The sequence below is a fragment of the Danaus plexippus genome, chromosome 11 (genome assembly GCF_018135715.1).
Source record: "Danaus plexippus chromosome 11, MEX_DaPlex, whole genome shotgun sequence".
NCBI classification, from domain to species: Eukaryota; Metazoa; Arthropoda; class Insecta; order Lepidoptera; family Nymphalidae; genus Danaus; species Danaus plexippus.
Window position 1 is genome coordinate 2,347,623 of NC_083544.1, and position 16,872 is coordinate 2,364,494.

The window sequence follows — 16,872 nt, forward strand, 5'->3', positions numbered from 1 at the left end:
ACATATTCAAATACATCAACGACATTTTCAATATAACATATTTAATTGCATTACGACTTTAAAATATTATAAAATTATAAACACTTGTTTTGACAATAAAATGTGAGATATTATATAATATATAAGTTATTGATCATGACGATTCTTAGATGGTAGATAATACAAAGCATAATTACTTATTAAGAATATCGACTCATTCATTTGCGAGTATTGATATTATGATAAGGCAAATTTTTGAGGGGTCATATTTAGCGACCCTAGGATGAGAGAAAGTTGACAGTTCCGGTATAAACTGACACTTGTAAATGCGTGTGTGGGGAGAGCAACGCACGCGCTCATTCGCCTGCGAGGCAGAAACAGGCGCGCGCGCATCAAAAGCTCACAAAAACATGCTCACCAAACATTGAGGATTATGTTTACAAAAAATATTTAGTGATCTTTTTAATTCATGTCTCAGAATTTATTTCTGTAATAATTGCAATCAAAATGGAGTTTTTATTTAGATTTTTTTTTGGACTGACATTGATTGCCGTTTTGTGTGCTGAAGATGATTTAAAAGACTTTGAGTTTTCTGAACCAAACGAACTGCTTATAGCTCAAGAATCACGGCACTATGAAAACATTGTCAAGCCGCCGGTCACGATCATCAAACCCACAGGAGTGACTAACTCGCACAGACCGCAATACAATTTAGACTCAATGGAATCTGATCAGAATCTGAAGGAATTTGAAGCGACTACAAAAAAGACCGTTGTGAAAAATTATAAAGATAAAGAGATTATGGTAAAGAGCGCTGTTTTACGAGCACTAGAAAGAAAGGACCATGTGGGCAAGTTTGCGGAGATTATACCCATCATCAGAGCTATGTCTGGAAACCAGCGTGTCACCCTTGCGTCATTAGTGGCTAGCCAAGTTACTACACCTCCAGGGAGACAGCCACTCAATCTGTCTCAGGTAAATATATCACATACATATTTTGTAATATTTCTTTGTACTTATTACATTACATACTTATTATAATATTTATATATTATATATCATTATATTGAGTGACTGCTACAGCTTCACTTCTATAGATATATTTAAATATACTTTCTTTAATATAGTTTGTTACTTTTGAAAGCCAGCACCGGTCTGTTATATAATTTGATTTGATAGTTTCGCGTTCGGTTTTTTATTACGTATGTTATCTAGCGGGCTTTGTTAAGTGTTCGGTGAGATAATAACTATAAATTATGTTTAAAAAATTATTAACATTGAGATTAAAGACATAAAAAAAATACCGACAAATGTAATTTTTTTCTATAAAAGTCGCAAGTTTTTTTTAACTTCAATAACTTAGAAATTTTAGAAATGTTTATAGTCATTAGAAGACCATTCCATTGAAAAATATTAGATTTAAAAAAAGGGAATATCCATGATGATTATTTAGCTCTTGCCATTCTGCAAGTCTGTAAGAGATTTTTAATTCTACAGAAGGTGCATGTGCAATGTGCGTAAATAAAACGTCAATGAAACGACTTTTCTTGAAAAGGAATAAACTCCAGCCACTATTGTTTACAACAGCAACATTTCTATTATGCTATCTCTTAGAAAAGTGCTTATCGCAATTTGTTCATTGTCCTCATGAGTCTTTATCCACAAAAACTTACAACCGTTTTACGACAGAAGTTCTCACAAGCGTTAGGTTTTTTAGAGTTAAAGATTATGGTGCAATTACTATGAGAAATATTAGTTTTCATTTTAATAGAATTCTATGTATCGCGATGTTGAAACCTTTGTAGCCATTAAGGCTTCTTCTATGTTATGAAATGAACAAAACAGAAATTAATAATGCCTTTATTTTATAAAAAAAATATGAATAAAAGAAACTTTTATGACACAGCCGATTTCTTATTTTAATGCTTGCTCGAAATAATCGATGTCAAAAATTGCAACAAAAATTATAAATCATTTAATGGTTAACTCGTAATTTTGCGATGTCAGTGGATTTCCATTTAAATTATTGCATCCGATCGACATTACCGACTTTCCTGCGAAGAGATCTGATACGTAACGAGGACATTTTTTCTAAATGTGAACAAGGTTTCTGAACGATAATCAGACCGAATAATCGTTTTAAACCAATAAATATCCACGCGAGAATGACGTGTCTAATTAAGCTGTCTATTTATTTATAAAATCATATTAAATCTATATTTTCCTAATTATTAATGACTTTAAAAATAATTAAAACCAGGCTATATACCATGATTGTTACAAATTCTGCACAGTCGAATGGCGGCCAGCTATGCGTTTTCCATGAATATTTACAAGCTGAACGCGTCTTACAATTAGCGGTGATGATGTGTGAACAAGAAGAAATTCATCTCATGGAGACGAGGCTCTCGGGTTTGGATTGATATTAAAACTAGTAGACATTCGCATAAAAATCAATAAGCATTGAAATATTTAAATGCGTGTTGTACAATTTTTATGAATATGTTCAAAACAATACTGAAATTATACACTTGCGTCATTTTAACTAACGTTTTAGGGGAGTACTATATTTTATTTGTAAAATCATTTTGCTGTTTCAAATGAAGGCTCATATTAAATAAATGACGTAATAAATATATATATATATGTATTTATATATTATACGTTAAAAGTAGGTATAGAATATACCTACCTTGATGGTTAAAAATAAATATATAACCCTGCATATCAATCGCTAAGCTACTTACTTACTATGTTCTTAATGGGTAAAGAAGTTGTTCACTAACGCATACTTTTCCTACTAAATAATATGCATTCTGTTAATTTAATAAGTATTTTCGTTATTACTGAATTATTTTTAATAGATTATATCTTAGACTTTTTTCTATCACCTATATTTTATTCCATTTTGTGTCTGAAAATTTTAAAGTTTTCCTATTTTTTTCAAAATTATCATGTAACGAGTAAAACAAAATTTCGTCAAAATGTTTACTCCGGTATCGTAACAGTTAAACACTAAAGCCTACAAATTAATCAATTTCTATTCTAGAAATTTGTTAATATCCTAATTCTTCAACAAATTATATATGAAAGTGCAATAAAAATAGCTAATGTAAATGTTGGTTATAAATATAGAAATAAATTAATTATTACTGTTGATTAAATAATTTTGACATTACAAAATTGTCATGGAGTTAAACATATTTTTTTTAATCTGTAATTAGGTACTTAATGTGACGAACTACCTCATAGTCCTGTCTTCTAACAATAATCTCATTTTCCACCAACATCTTTAGTCTTAATAGTTTTTGGCTACTAAAACAATCTTTATACATAGGTATGTATAAAGATTTATTTACTCATGATGCCTATTATTATGTATATTAAACTTTTTTTATTAATAAGTATTTAATGTGAACCAATAGAAAATCAATATTCGCTTAAAATAACATTATTATCAACTTCACTTTCCATTATTTTCTGTTTCATTGTGTTTTAGAAACATGTTTTAACAAGATAAAAATAAAATTAACAGCAAAGAAACTTCGGATGACATAATTTTTTATTAATGTTTTATATAAAATTGTCGCGAAACGGAAAGCGGAATAAAATCACTTTCACCCGTTTTATGTTTCGAGACACTTATCTTTATAAGTAAATAACAGAATGTTCCCACATGATAGTCATATTTATAAATAAGGCTTAATCCAAGGTCGGTCTGCTCTGACCTTAACCAGCTAAATGATCCCATTGTTTATACAATATAATTAAATAATAAACTTGAACTACAAAACAAGATATAGTTCTCTGATGTGGTTTTGCTGGAATAAAAATCTTTAAACCGAGTGCCTAAGAGTGATGATGCGATAACTGAACAAAAAAAAATTAAATAATCATCTCATGAAAGCTGTCCCACAATTAAATTTTATCATATTTTCTCATGACCGTCAAACATCAAACCACGACCTTTGAAATAGATTCGTTTGTTAGGGTTAAGATAACAATGTTAAAAATTACAATAGTTAGTTATTGTTTGGCATGGAATGTGAAAAACGAAAAATTATTCAAGATAGGAGATTGTATATATGTATAAGATTTGTTGTATGAAAGACATGGTTTCAATGAAGAAATATTTCTGATGTTTCAGGTGAGATCAATGTTAAATAACGAAACTTCGGACCTAATGTTACCAATCCTATTGGACACGGCCAATCTAATCCGTCGCGCCATCAGACCAGGCAAAGAGACTCGTGAGGTCAAGACCTCCAACAAAGTACTGCAACGACGATCATTCACAGAGGAATTAGACGACAATCCTTTCGACACCGGGGCCCAAGAAAACATCCACAGTACCAGGACACCTTCCATATACCAAAAACTTCGTAACAGACCGCCAAGATTACCGTACATTAAAACAAATATGACCAATCAAAATAATTCACGGGACAGACATGTCAATCTGACACAAAACAACAAAGAAAAGCTGACAAACAACGTGCCGGCTGATTTTAACAATAACGTAAGTTTCACTTAGATTAACCGCAGTAAGCATAGAGAGTAAATATTACAAGATATTGATTAAATGAAATAAAATTTTCTTAAAACTAATTTACTTAAGAAAACGGTGATTGGTCCTATTAAACAAGATTACCTCCTATTTACGAGGGGGTTTCATAAGTACTTAGGCTACAAAAAATATACGAATATTTAAAAATAAAAATTTTCCTACGACCTTTCCATTTAGCTCCACACTTTACCATGGCTATTTTAGGTTTTTAAGCCATTCAAAAATGTTTGAAATTTGTAAAGTAATCCTCCGCAATAGAAACTACCTCCCCATTTCACGGAAATTTCATAAAGGCATTTTTTATCATTTTATAAAATTTACCGAGATTCGCAATTACGACGAAATTTTGTCAAAGAAGATGTATGAAATGTTTAATTTTCTTTGATATTAACGCCATCAGGCCGCAAGAATAACTTTAAGTACTTACCGAACCTGACGGTAATATATTATATTTTATAAATAAATGAATAACAACCCAATCTTTCAGAGAAACCTAACTCGGACGGCAATTACATCTAAAGCAGACTTCAACACAACGTACAGCGTCAATGACAATAATGAAACTATAGATTTAGAAACAGAATCATCCAACCAAACTTTAGCAGATCTTCCCATACCTGAAAAACTTCGCTCATTTAATAGATACATTGACAGAAAAGGTACTTATTAATATAAAGGTACTTTCTTTTTTGAACATACTTTAAAGGTAAACCTTTTTTTATATTACAGGCAACCTGATGCACAGGAACACTTTCCCAGTCAAACCAACGGCTGTCACGCGTCGTTCCACTGAACCAACATCGATGATCAGACGACGACCGGTTCCCTCCAGGAAATTAACTCCATCATCAGACATACAAAGTGTGAACTATTCACCAACACACTTTGTCTACATTCTGAAGACTATCCGATGTAAGAAAAAATTCTGCTATCAAATATTTAACATAACTCAATAAAAAAATGTATTACATAATGGTGTCATAACTACAAATAATTTGTAAAGTCTTAAAATGCAAAATAAAAAGTAAAGGTCAATAGTTGTTTAAGTGGACCAACGAAAGCAAAAGTAAATAAGAGGGAAATTATGGTATCGGCTGCTTAGGTGAGCGAAAGTGAGATCACGTGTCAGCTAAGCAGAATTTACTGCATTAAAATAGTTGAGTTGAAATATAACATTTCATCATATTTTTAAGCCTGACTTAACGTTCGAAATATGAAAGTTGTTAGTATATAAATTGTATATAATAAAAAAGAGTTGTAGGCTTTTCAAATTAGTTTTGGTTACGTAATTTAGTTCGTGAGAAAGATGTAAAGTATAGTCACTTCAACCATAGACCAACTTTATTACTCACTACGTAACTCTTTTATCTGAAAAGCAAAACTGCTATATACCTTATTAATTCTTAAATAAGTTTTGATATTAGAATTTTCTCATTAATAACTGTGATTATAGTCTTATCCTTATTTAAGCAATTATCTGATGAAATTATTAACTATGATTGCAGGGAAGCAATAGTCCAATCAATTAGGCGTAACAAGGCAGCGGCGACGGCTTTGTTGGCGGATTTTGAGGAGCCAAGCGAGGGAGCCGTAGATGGAATTACCCAGGCACAAGAGGCCAAATATACTGCGGAACATTATCTTGTATCTAATAGGTAAATTATTATTAACTTATGATTATTTTTAGGTAGCAAGCGCATGTTTACCTTATATTACATTAACCATAAGAAATTTTGTAAAATTCAATTATAATTTTTTTACAAGGGTTTTAATAAACTTGAAAAGTCGGTGATTACTTCCATTTTACCACATTTATTAAAATGACATTCTTGCAATTTAAGTTGTAAGTGTAAAGATAAAATCAATATCATTTATACTTAAACAACCAGCCTCATAGAGGTCGAAAGAACTGTTTACAGAAGTAAAACTTCTTTATATCCAGGTCCTCTTTCTACGTGCAGTTAGAATTAAGACAATCTTACTGATTGCAATCACCAACTGAATTGGCCTTGATCTCAAATTAACACAGCCTTATGCCTAGTTTGCATTAAAGTCAATCATGACAACCGTAATGAGTTGTTCTGTGTGGATATACATATATATATAGTTCCATTTTCTTATCAAAGTATGTCTTTTATCGTGAAATTAAGCTGAGTTAAATATCGTATAGTAAAAAAATTAAAAAAAACGTAAAGACAGTAAGCTATTTATAAAAACTCGAACCATCTTGTTCAAAGAAATATAATAGATTACTATAGTTGAGCGTTATCGTATTATCCTTCTTATCCTGCCTTTCTCCTATGGTTTGGTGATATTACTTTTCTTTGTAACCTGTACTCACCTTTGCCTCTCAATGTTACCAATAAATTACCGATGTAGTAGGACCAATTGCCGGCATATGAGATCGGAACTTTTCTCTAGTAACCAACACAGGTGGAATGTACAATAAATATAAAAATGGGATTGGCGATCTTAGCTAGAGATAAAAGAACTTAAACGGTGCTAGTGCCAAATCTCTCGTCTGTGGTAAAACTAGTGATTAAGATTTTGTAGACAAAACCTATAAACTTTGCATGTAATTCTAAAATTACAGGCGGGGAGACACAGACAATCGCGATTTTGCAGGCGCTGGTGAAGCGGGATTCATGTGCCCAAGTACAGTGAAATATGCCAGACCACAAAGAGCACGCGCTACCTCCGGCCAGTGGAAATATATTGTGAACACGGGGGAACATACACAAACACTGCGACTTGAAAAATGCCTGTAAGATACACGTAAAACTTTTAATCAAAACCTCAATAAAACGAGATAACAATTGCTTACTATACCCGTACCGTTTAGCAGAACTGTAAATGAAATAACATTACAACTAATTACTTAAAAAATATTTGAATTGGTAACAAATACCCGAATTCAGTAATTATAAGTCATCTACGTTATTTATTACAGAAAACCTAAAGAATCGTGCACATATCTAACCGACAACTTTAAATCAAAATGTGTACAAGTTTACAACTATCATAGACTTCTAACTTGGGACCAGCAGAATGGATTACATATGGATATATTTAAAGTAAGTTAAGCTCCTCTTATTTTTTATTTTACATCCATTTGTTATTTCAAGTCATGTATAATATTATTTATAATAATATTTCAGGTTCCTACTTGTTGTTCCTGTCATATCGAAGGATACAGCGTTTCTTTTCCCCCGCTAGGACAAAGAGTACATGAAACATCTTCGGAACAATTTCCTGGGGAAGATCTGTCTTCTGACCATGGAAATCAAGCCTTTGAATCTGTTCAGCCTACTATTCAAAGACCAACTGTTACGAAATCACCATCTTTCATCTTTAATAAGCCTCAAGAAGGTTTCTCCTTTTCTGATAACCATAATTTAATACCTGGTTCATCTTTGAACAGCGCAAGGAATAATGAAAACGATGATTATAAAATCTCGCCGTCTAACCCAATGGATTCATATGGTAATACTTACTTTTCTGATTCATTCAATCAAGCCACGTCTGTAAGAAGTATAAAAAGACCTATAAATCGTAAACCTGTTTCTTCGGTTGATCAGATACATTACCGAGCTATTTGGAACCACCAACACCCTCGGCTCCCTCGTCTTTCTCCTTTAATAAGGAAGGAATAAATAAATTTAAAATTTTAGATGGTAGTCAATACAAAAGAAATCCTTTGAGACCGAATCGAAGACCGATAAGAAAAAAGATATCTAGTGGACCAGAAGATTTAATGTCTTCGGGTACATCAGCCATTGGTTCTTACGCAAGTGACAATTCAGACAGTTTTGAAAATATCAATGAAAGTCAAGATGAACCAGAAATAAACGTCAATAAGAACCATCATAAAGTCAAAGCTACAATAGCTCCAAAGCTTGTTTCTGTTACGTCTGAAAGAAATATTATACCACATAAACAACAGGAACAACATTCACATGACGAAATCGGTAATGGAAAAAAAGTTAATTATAACTACCACCCCATTATAGATTTTTTTGATGAAGACGTCGCGGTCGAAGACTCCATTGATAGAGAAGATAGCAAACAAACCTACATGAACCCCGCGGAGTCTGAGTGGAAGCCTATAAACCATCAATTTTCAAGTGATTCAAAGAACGCTAACGCAATAGGTCGAAAGAAACATTAAAATTCAATTACATTGTTGCTTATTGCAATTTACATTAATAGATTATTGATACTAGACTTATTTATTGATTTTAGTGAGCTTTAAGTAGACACATTATCTTTGTTTTATAGCCAAGATTATGCCAAATTACTTCTAAGTAAATTATATGATATAATCGGATTTATTTAAGTTATAAATTATTTATTTATTTTTATTTAATTTATTGCGAAATGTGCAGAAATAAAACGTATTACTATATAAGGAAAAAACATAATATTCTTAGCGAAAAATGATAACCTGAATGAAGGTGTAAGATATAACTGAAATATACATATTTTAAATAATCATGCGTATATGCAAATAAAAAAGATAAAAATAAAATCATTGCAAATTGCATACTATATTTGAAATTTGACTGTATTCATAAAAAACATTGTTAATTAAAATTGTTGATATATTTTTAATTTAAAAATTGTTTTTTATTTTTACTGTTTTGTCCTTTACTTATAAGGGTATAATATAAAACAGTGCCAATGTTGGTACTTAAAATTAATGCGGTAAAAGAGAAAGCGTTTCTGTAAGGAGGTGAACGTTCGAGACGACATGGTATTTGGAGCAATTTGATTATATTGCCTTACTTCTAAAATCTATTTCGCAGTACTCGTTTTGAATGTTGAAATTACAGGTTATATCTGACCTGATTTTAACACGCCCAACCCTGCCTTAAACACATACGAAGATTATTATCTATAATTTAACAAGGAACTACGATTGGAATTCAGCAATATGTATAAGTTTGATTTTCTGATATACAATTAAGTTAAAGATGAAAAAAAAAATCTCCATAACAATATAAATATATTTTTTATTTTATTTATATAACAATTTATCTATCACAGAATATTATCATAAGTCTTGTTCTTAATACATCTTTTTACAGTTAGTAAACACATGAAATGAGACGAGAGGTTAGACATATATTAATAATTTGCTTATAAAAACTCAAAACTCTCGCTTACTTAAAAAGAAATAAAAAAAATTAAGCATCGACATAATAATACATACGTTTGCTAGGATCTAATATATAAGCAGGCGTGGTTGTGAGAATCGGAACCGCGCGGACGTACGTGTCTAATAATTCTGCTGCCTTATTGGTGTTTTCCTTCTTTGAAGATGTCTCATCCTGTGTTTTAATTTGTTTTTTATCAGCGTCGACAATCCTAGCGCTTCTGTAATTACCGCCATGAAGACCCCGGCCTCGTGACGTTTGATGTCGTGATCCAAAATCTCTGAAGTTACCTCCATGCATTTCAGGTTCTACATCTTCCTTCGCATCATCATCGTCTTCTAACTCGATGTATTTTGAATTTTTATTTTGCCTTCTAGAATTTCTGTTTTGCGATAATCTTAAATTTCCACCATGCAGAGACTTGGATGAGACATGATCAGAATCACTTAACTCTATTATTTTTGAACTTCTCGCCTCATCTCCTTTTGAGTAATTTTGTTCTTTGTGTCCTTTTTGTCTACTACGTATCCTTAGCGGCTTGTCTTCTAATTTTAAAAGTTTTCTATGTTCAGACTCAGACGTTTCTACATCCTCTGTGGGTTTAACAGGTTGGGCTGTAGTCTGAGGAATTTCATCATGTATACTTCTATAATTTCCCCCATGTTTAGGTTCAGATTCAAGATTTAAATTTTCTCTAAAAATGTCAACACCACCTAAACTATTTATATCTTTAGCTAAATTATCATCTCTATATAAATCTAAAGCTTCTAAGTTTTTGTTAGTGTTCCTATTTATTTTAGGTGCATTTTTTCTAATTATTTCAATTTCCTTTATATCTTGCTTAAACTGAGTAACATTCGGCGATGAACCAATTACTGGAATTTCGTTATGTATTTTAATTTTTTTAAGAATTATAGGTTTCATTTTAATTTCTTCCCTGTGGGGGACTGTTGTTGCTATAGGAGGTACGGTTGTTCTAAGAAGTGTTCTTTTTGTAGGTTCTGGTGTCGTAATCCTTAACCGAAATCTTGTCTTCCCATCATATTTAGGAGTTGCCTTATTTCCATCATGTTCTTTATGGCTTTCTTTACTCTCGTCTTCATCGTCTTCATCATTTTCCAACCCACCTTCATCATCATCTTCCTCATTGTCTTCATCCTCATCATCATCTTCATCGCTATCATCCTCTTCGATCTCTTCATTATCATCATCTTTGTCATTGTCAACATTGTCAACGTCACTATTATCCATGTGAATATGTCTGTCATGATGCATTTTAACTTTATTATTATCGTAATCACTTTTCGTTTTCGTTTTTTCATATAAAGGTAGATACTCATCCATGTTTTGCTTAACTCCAATTAGCTTATCAACTTCTAAATTTCGCGTATCTTCATCATTGTCCCCATATACTTGTGTATCTGTAACTAATGTCCTTGCCCTACTCTTTTTTTTCAGTTCTGTATAGTTTGGCGTGTATTCTCTATGGGTATTGTCGTGTTCCTCATCGTCTTCTTTAATCTCAGTAACTTTCACAGGTTTTGGTGAATGAAATCGAGTAATAAGCTTAAGTTTTGGTGATTCAGTTACATCATCAATTTCTGTCCTGGGGCTGGTTGTTCCTCTTGAACGTTTTCGTAAAACTGGTTTTTGAGTAGTAGTTGTAGTAGAAGTTGTAGGGGTTGTGATTGGTTCTTTGACGTCTATGTTTTCCTCATCATCTTCGTCTTCGTCTTCGTCTTCATCTTCATCTTCATCGTCATACTCATTATATTCTTCATTGTTTTTATGACTATGTGGTATTTCTTCAATATGTTTTATTAATGGTGCTAAAGTGGTTGAACGAATTACTTTTTTTACAGTAGTAGATGCTGCTAAATTTTGTAATTCCATATTTTGTGGTAAATATTGAGATACGTTAAAATAATTACGATCTACTGGACGAGGATGTATATTTAATTCTAAACTGTCTTTTCTATCACCTTTTCTTAGTGATTCGTAGTCCTTAGCTGACATTACTCTCCTACTCTCTACGGGAGAGTAAGAGGTCTTATGATTTGATGGTTTTATTTCAAAACGGGGTTCTCCTCGACGTTCATCAGAACTTACATCAATAAATTTGGGCAAAGAATCGCTTTGATCACTAGAATGATTTTGCCTATCTTCGTTGGAAATATCTTTATATAATTTTGAATGGGTATTAATTTTGTCTTGACTTCTATCTTGAACTGTGGAAACTTTATCAATTATCCTACTAGATTGTAGTTGCTTTATCAAGGGACTAACGTTCCCTGTCGTAGTTGTTTTCTTTGAATCTTGAATTTGACTATCCTTGATAATCTTATAAGGTTCGTAAACAAACGAGGCTGCTCGCTTTTTTCGACTTTTAGAAACAAAGACTCGGTTGGTATCTTTTTGATAGAATGGCGCCGTCTGGGGAAGTGTTTTTGTCAATCCAACGGACTGAGTTATTACTGTGTCATTATCATTGCCTACGGTATTTGTAATCGTCGATGTTTTAGTTCTTTTTTTGTGCAATTTATCTAGTACGGAAAATATATCTGACACATTTTGCAAAATTATTGGTTCGGGATTATCTATCTTAGTCTCTTTGAAAAAGGGGCTATCCAAAGGATTTTCACCAAAATATTTTAATTTAAAACAATCAATTTTATCTCCAAGTCCAGAAAGTCGTTGCTTTTTTTTCTTATTTATATTTTTAGATCCCGTTCCCTGCGAATAATCCTCTTCGTTCTCATCAGGATGACCGCCCTTTTTTATTTTATCTGGAATAGGGTCTACTTCAGTTTCCACTTCTGGGCAATGAACGTTTGATCTAGAATCATAAAATTCTGTACCTCCTTCGGTTTTTTTTGGAATTAGTTTAATATTTTCCGCATATCGAAATGGAGAATTCTTGTTAATTATTTTAATTTCTTTATTATAATAAGGGTACTTAAACAAGATATTATCAACTTTTGGACTTTTATTTTCTTGTAAAGTAATATCCCCATGAGATAAACTAATCGGCGACACGTTAGATTTAGTATCTCGTTTAATGACATCATGATTTGAATGACTTTTATTTCTATTATCTTGAACAATTTGTTGTGTCAAGTTCTTTGGATCATTATCTTTTTCTATAATATTGTTATTAGAAAACTTTGTTTCTCCATCACGTTTATGACGGTCATTTTCAGCATTTTCATTGTTATCGTGAGTGTAATCTTCATCTGAATGCTCTTCTTTATGTTCAGAATAGTCATCAGATTCTTCTTCATCATCTGTTTGTTTTTTTGATTCCTCCCATTTATTATTATCTAAAATCTGGTCTCTATAAGCTGCTGCTTTTTCATCCTCGTGGCTGCCAATTGTCGATGGAATTTTATACTTCCCTCCACTGATTTCATGTTCTTTCAAATATCCACCATGACCTTCATGATCTGATGCATGTTTTTCTTCCCCTCCATGGTCATAAGCACCGTCCTCATAGCCTTCTTCTGAATAAACTGTTTGCGCTTTAGTGCTTTTTATAGCTTCTCTCAATCGAGGTGCATTTTTTATTTCCTCTAAGCTTTCGGCGTCTTCAAAAGCGGCTTGTTTGGGAAGATGTCTAGTGGACTCAGTTTTTCTAACTTGAGCATAATTTTTTATCGGAACGAACTCATCTTCATCATATTCATCATTATCATCGTTATCATCGTTATCATCGTTACCATCGTTATCACCATTATGATCACCTAAAGTATCATCTGGAATAACAGATTCTACATGTGGATTGACTACTCTATTATTTTCGGACTTGTTAATTAATTCTTCCGCATTATTTTTTATTTGTTTATATTTTTGTTTACCCTTTTCATAAATATCGTAACCTTCTGGTGCAATTGCAATTTCTTCCGGTGGTAGCACTTGAGGATATTCATTACGTTCATCATCAAACTTCATTGCATGTTGTTGCCTTAATCCATGCAAATGATGTTTTATCGGTCTATAGTGAGCGGGAGTAATTTTAGCAACATTTGTTCTCCACGGAGACTTCAATTTATTATTTAAAAAATGTTCTCTGTGATTATGATTAAACGGAGGTCGATAATAAATTGGGCGTCGATGCGGTCTATGCATTTCAAACTGCGTGGGAATATTCTTGTGAGGTATTTTTTTTCTATCAGTTTCACGGAGACTTTCTAAATATTCAGTACCCTTAACATCTGTTTGACCGGCTTCGTTTTCATAATTTTGTAATCGATTTTTACTATCACGCAAATCATTTCTGATTTTACTTAACACAGGATCTCTATAAATTTGCTGTAAATAAGGTTCTTCTGCTTTATAGGGATGGAACACTTCGAAAGATGTTGTAGCTGGTGTAATGAAACTGGCACTTTCTGATTTTTGTACAAATTTTTGTAATGGTTGAAACTCGTTCCGATTTGAATCTAAAATATGATGTTGTCCTAGTACCGGTTTCATTAAATTAGTGTAAGGTCTAACGGGATGAGCTTTATAAAGATTTTCAGGCGATTGAACATCATGAGCAATGGCTACATCAACTGCAAACTGTGGTTTCTGGGCGGTGTATTGGAAGTAGTCTTTATATATCGGCTTTTGTGTGGCTTCTCCATTTTCATCGGTATTCACTATTTGTTCGCTTTTATTCACTTCACTATCCTGGGTCCAGTCCACCGGCACTCGAATTGTAAGACAGCGGTTATAATGCAGCAATAGCAATACGATGACTGTTGTCACTTTCATTGTTTACATCACGGAACGCGGACACTGCGACTCGACGGTCGACTGGTCTGCCCGAAGCCACAATCTAACTATTTATCTCCTCGGTCAAGCGTCGCAAAGCGATTGCTACTATCCATTCGCTTTGTCTCCAACAGTATGCCTTAATTGAAAAAAGAAAGCGATATAAAGAATATGAATGATAGTGTCTTAATATTTCTAAAGAAATAATTTTGTTTGATAATTTATTTAGTTTATATAGCAAACAAGTACTGAACAAATTGGTTATACATATGTATTAAACTTAAATCGCATAAAGCCTTTGACTTATCCTAAATAAGGTTGTAGCTACACAAATGGGATTTGTTGTTTACAATACGACCGTTTAGTGAAATAGACAAATTTCGAAGGACATGACGACGGTTAACAGCAGGATGTCGGAACGTGAAAGCATTTAAAATACTTTCACGTATTCTGAGAAAATTGCTCTCATAAAAGTCAAGACGTATGCTTAACCCAAGTTTGCATCATTACAGTACGTACGAAGCGTTATGGTTCTTGATTCATAAATATGCTCACAGTGCGTACATTATTGACTAAGAAACGGGAAACGCTACATATGTAGTGTGACGATGGCAACTTGTGTTAAGAAAAATTATTATGTCGATTAAAAAAGTGAATATATAAAACACTATACAAACGAACAGAATTAAAGTATATTTATAAGTTTCGTTTAACTTGTTTGTTATTTCGAAACATTTAGAGGCGGGCCTAGAAACAAGATTTCCATAACCACAAATAATGGATTTAATAATAAGTTCAATTGATAACGAAATTATAAAAACATCGGCAACAGCAATCACGATTGAATTTCAACACGATTTTCGTTCAGAAACTTCAAAAGTTATAAACGAATATCTGCTCCGGTGACCCAGTTTCGTTATATAATATCAAATTACTCTTTAATGTAAGATGATTAAAATTTAATTAAAAAAATTTGGTAATTTCAATGCAAGTTTATGTCTGGCCTGACTTTGTTGTTCAAAGCTCGTCAAGTTATTTATGCAAGAATTATCTGAATGGTTAGAATTTGTGCAACAAAAGCCAGGTACTTTTATGTAACGTAACTTACCAATCGCACGAACAATTGATAATATTGATGTAACTGTCTCTTTAACTGTAAGCCCGCCACGGAATTGCAGAATTAATCGTGTGCTAAGGAACTGAGAAATAAAATAATTAGATCAGAAAAATAAAAAAAGTATTTTATATTTACAAACCCAATAATAAAAATTTTGAAATATAATGAACGTAATCACAGTTTCTTCTCTCAATAACTAACAATGAATCCAAATAGACTGTTTAGCAAAACTAAATTATTGAATAGGTATAATTAAAGTATTTTATTGAAAAAACCTTCTATCGATTAATTTCGAATCTAAGCCAAATAATATATAACTCAGATACATCACTAAACAGAAGTGTAACTGGTTTATTTTTTAAATATTTTACATTTTCTGAGAAAAAGTAATAAAATATGTGAGATGGGACCGAGAGGTATAACAGTTAAATCTCTCGACAGCCTACTAAAATAGTTTGGCCTGTTCAGAACTAACATCAGGTCATTCTTAGAACGTACGTCGAAGGCAGCTCTGGTAGGTTAATTTCAAATTTTATTAGATAGAGAGAGGAGCTTGGACAGTGGAGGTGAGCGTTTAACGCGGGTTAGATAGGGGCCCCTTAAACCTACAACTAGGTCGCAAGTCCCAGGCACTCTTAAAGCTCCTCTCCTTGCAACGCGATGGACCCGGCAACCGCACAGTAATTCCATGGAATGCTGAGAAGTTTCGTCTCATAATAATCTGACACTAGGGATTAAAAAATCTGTAGATTACATATTAAAAATCCAATTATATAATTCAAATGTCTAATTTAAATGCATAATAACAACAAAAGTATAGTTATAATGTAAATAAGAAGTTTATCCAATAAAAATAAATATGTTAAAAAATATGTTATACAGTATTTTTTTTTATAAAATGTCAGAAACAATAAAATAAAATACAACAAAGCAAAAAAAAATATCCACCTTAATTACAAAAATCTTTTTCTTTTCTCTTCGTCACTTTTATAAACGTTTTAACTGCTTTTATTATATTCTTTTTTTTTTAATAAAAAATAAAACGTAATCATGATTACTGAAGGTAGATTTTTTTCATTTATGGTATAGCTTATTCACGCTGGAATTGTGTAAAAGTTAGACCTTTCCATTATAAAACTTGTTTTATTTTCTTTATAGTAAGGGCTCCGTGAGTTCAAAGATCAATGACCGGCAATGAACAATGCCATTATACTTTTCCCCCAGCAACTCGGGAAGTAACTGCAAGCTATTAAGAACTAATATGTACCCACTGACGTCAAAATCTAAGTAAGCCATAA

At 32.3% G+C, this 16,872-nt stretch overlaps 3 protein-coding genes across 3 annotated transcripts in view; 1 reads left to right on the forward strand and 2 right to left on the reverse strand.

Annotated features, from left to right (window-relative positions):
- The window catches only part of LOC116765836 (calcium uptake protein 1 homolog, mitochondrial-like), a 183,946-nt gene that overhangs the window by 57,858 nt on the left and 109,216 nt on the right, over positions 1 to 16,872 (reverse strand). The window lies entirely within an intron of this gene.
- LOC116765737 (neurotrophin 1-like) lies at positions 356 to 9,070 on the forward strand. The gene is given in 10 exon segments (XM_061522092.1): positions 356 to 954; positions 4,127 to 4,498; positions 5,034 to 5,205; positions 5,276 to 5,394; positions 5,397 to 5,458; positions 6,052 to 6,201; positions 7,140 to 7,310; positions 7,497 to 7,620; positions 7,705 to 8,116; positions 8,119 to 9,070. Coding segments are annotated over 10 exon segments (2,646 nt in total). The 5' UTR covers positions 356 to 486; the 3' UTR covers positions 8,715 to 9,070.
- On the reverse strand, positions 9,539 to 14,576 carry LOC116765738 (probable WRKY transcription factor protein 1). Its single transcript, XM_032655327.2, has one exon. The coding sequence runs from the start codon at positions 14,455 to 14,457 to the stop codon at positions 9,733 to 9,735; it is 4,725 nt and encodes a 1,574-aa protein (XP_032511218.2). The 5' UTR covers positions 14,458 to 14,576; the 3' UTR covers positions 9,539 to 9,732.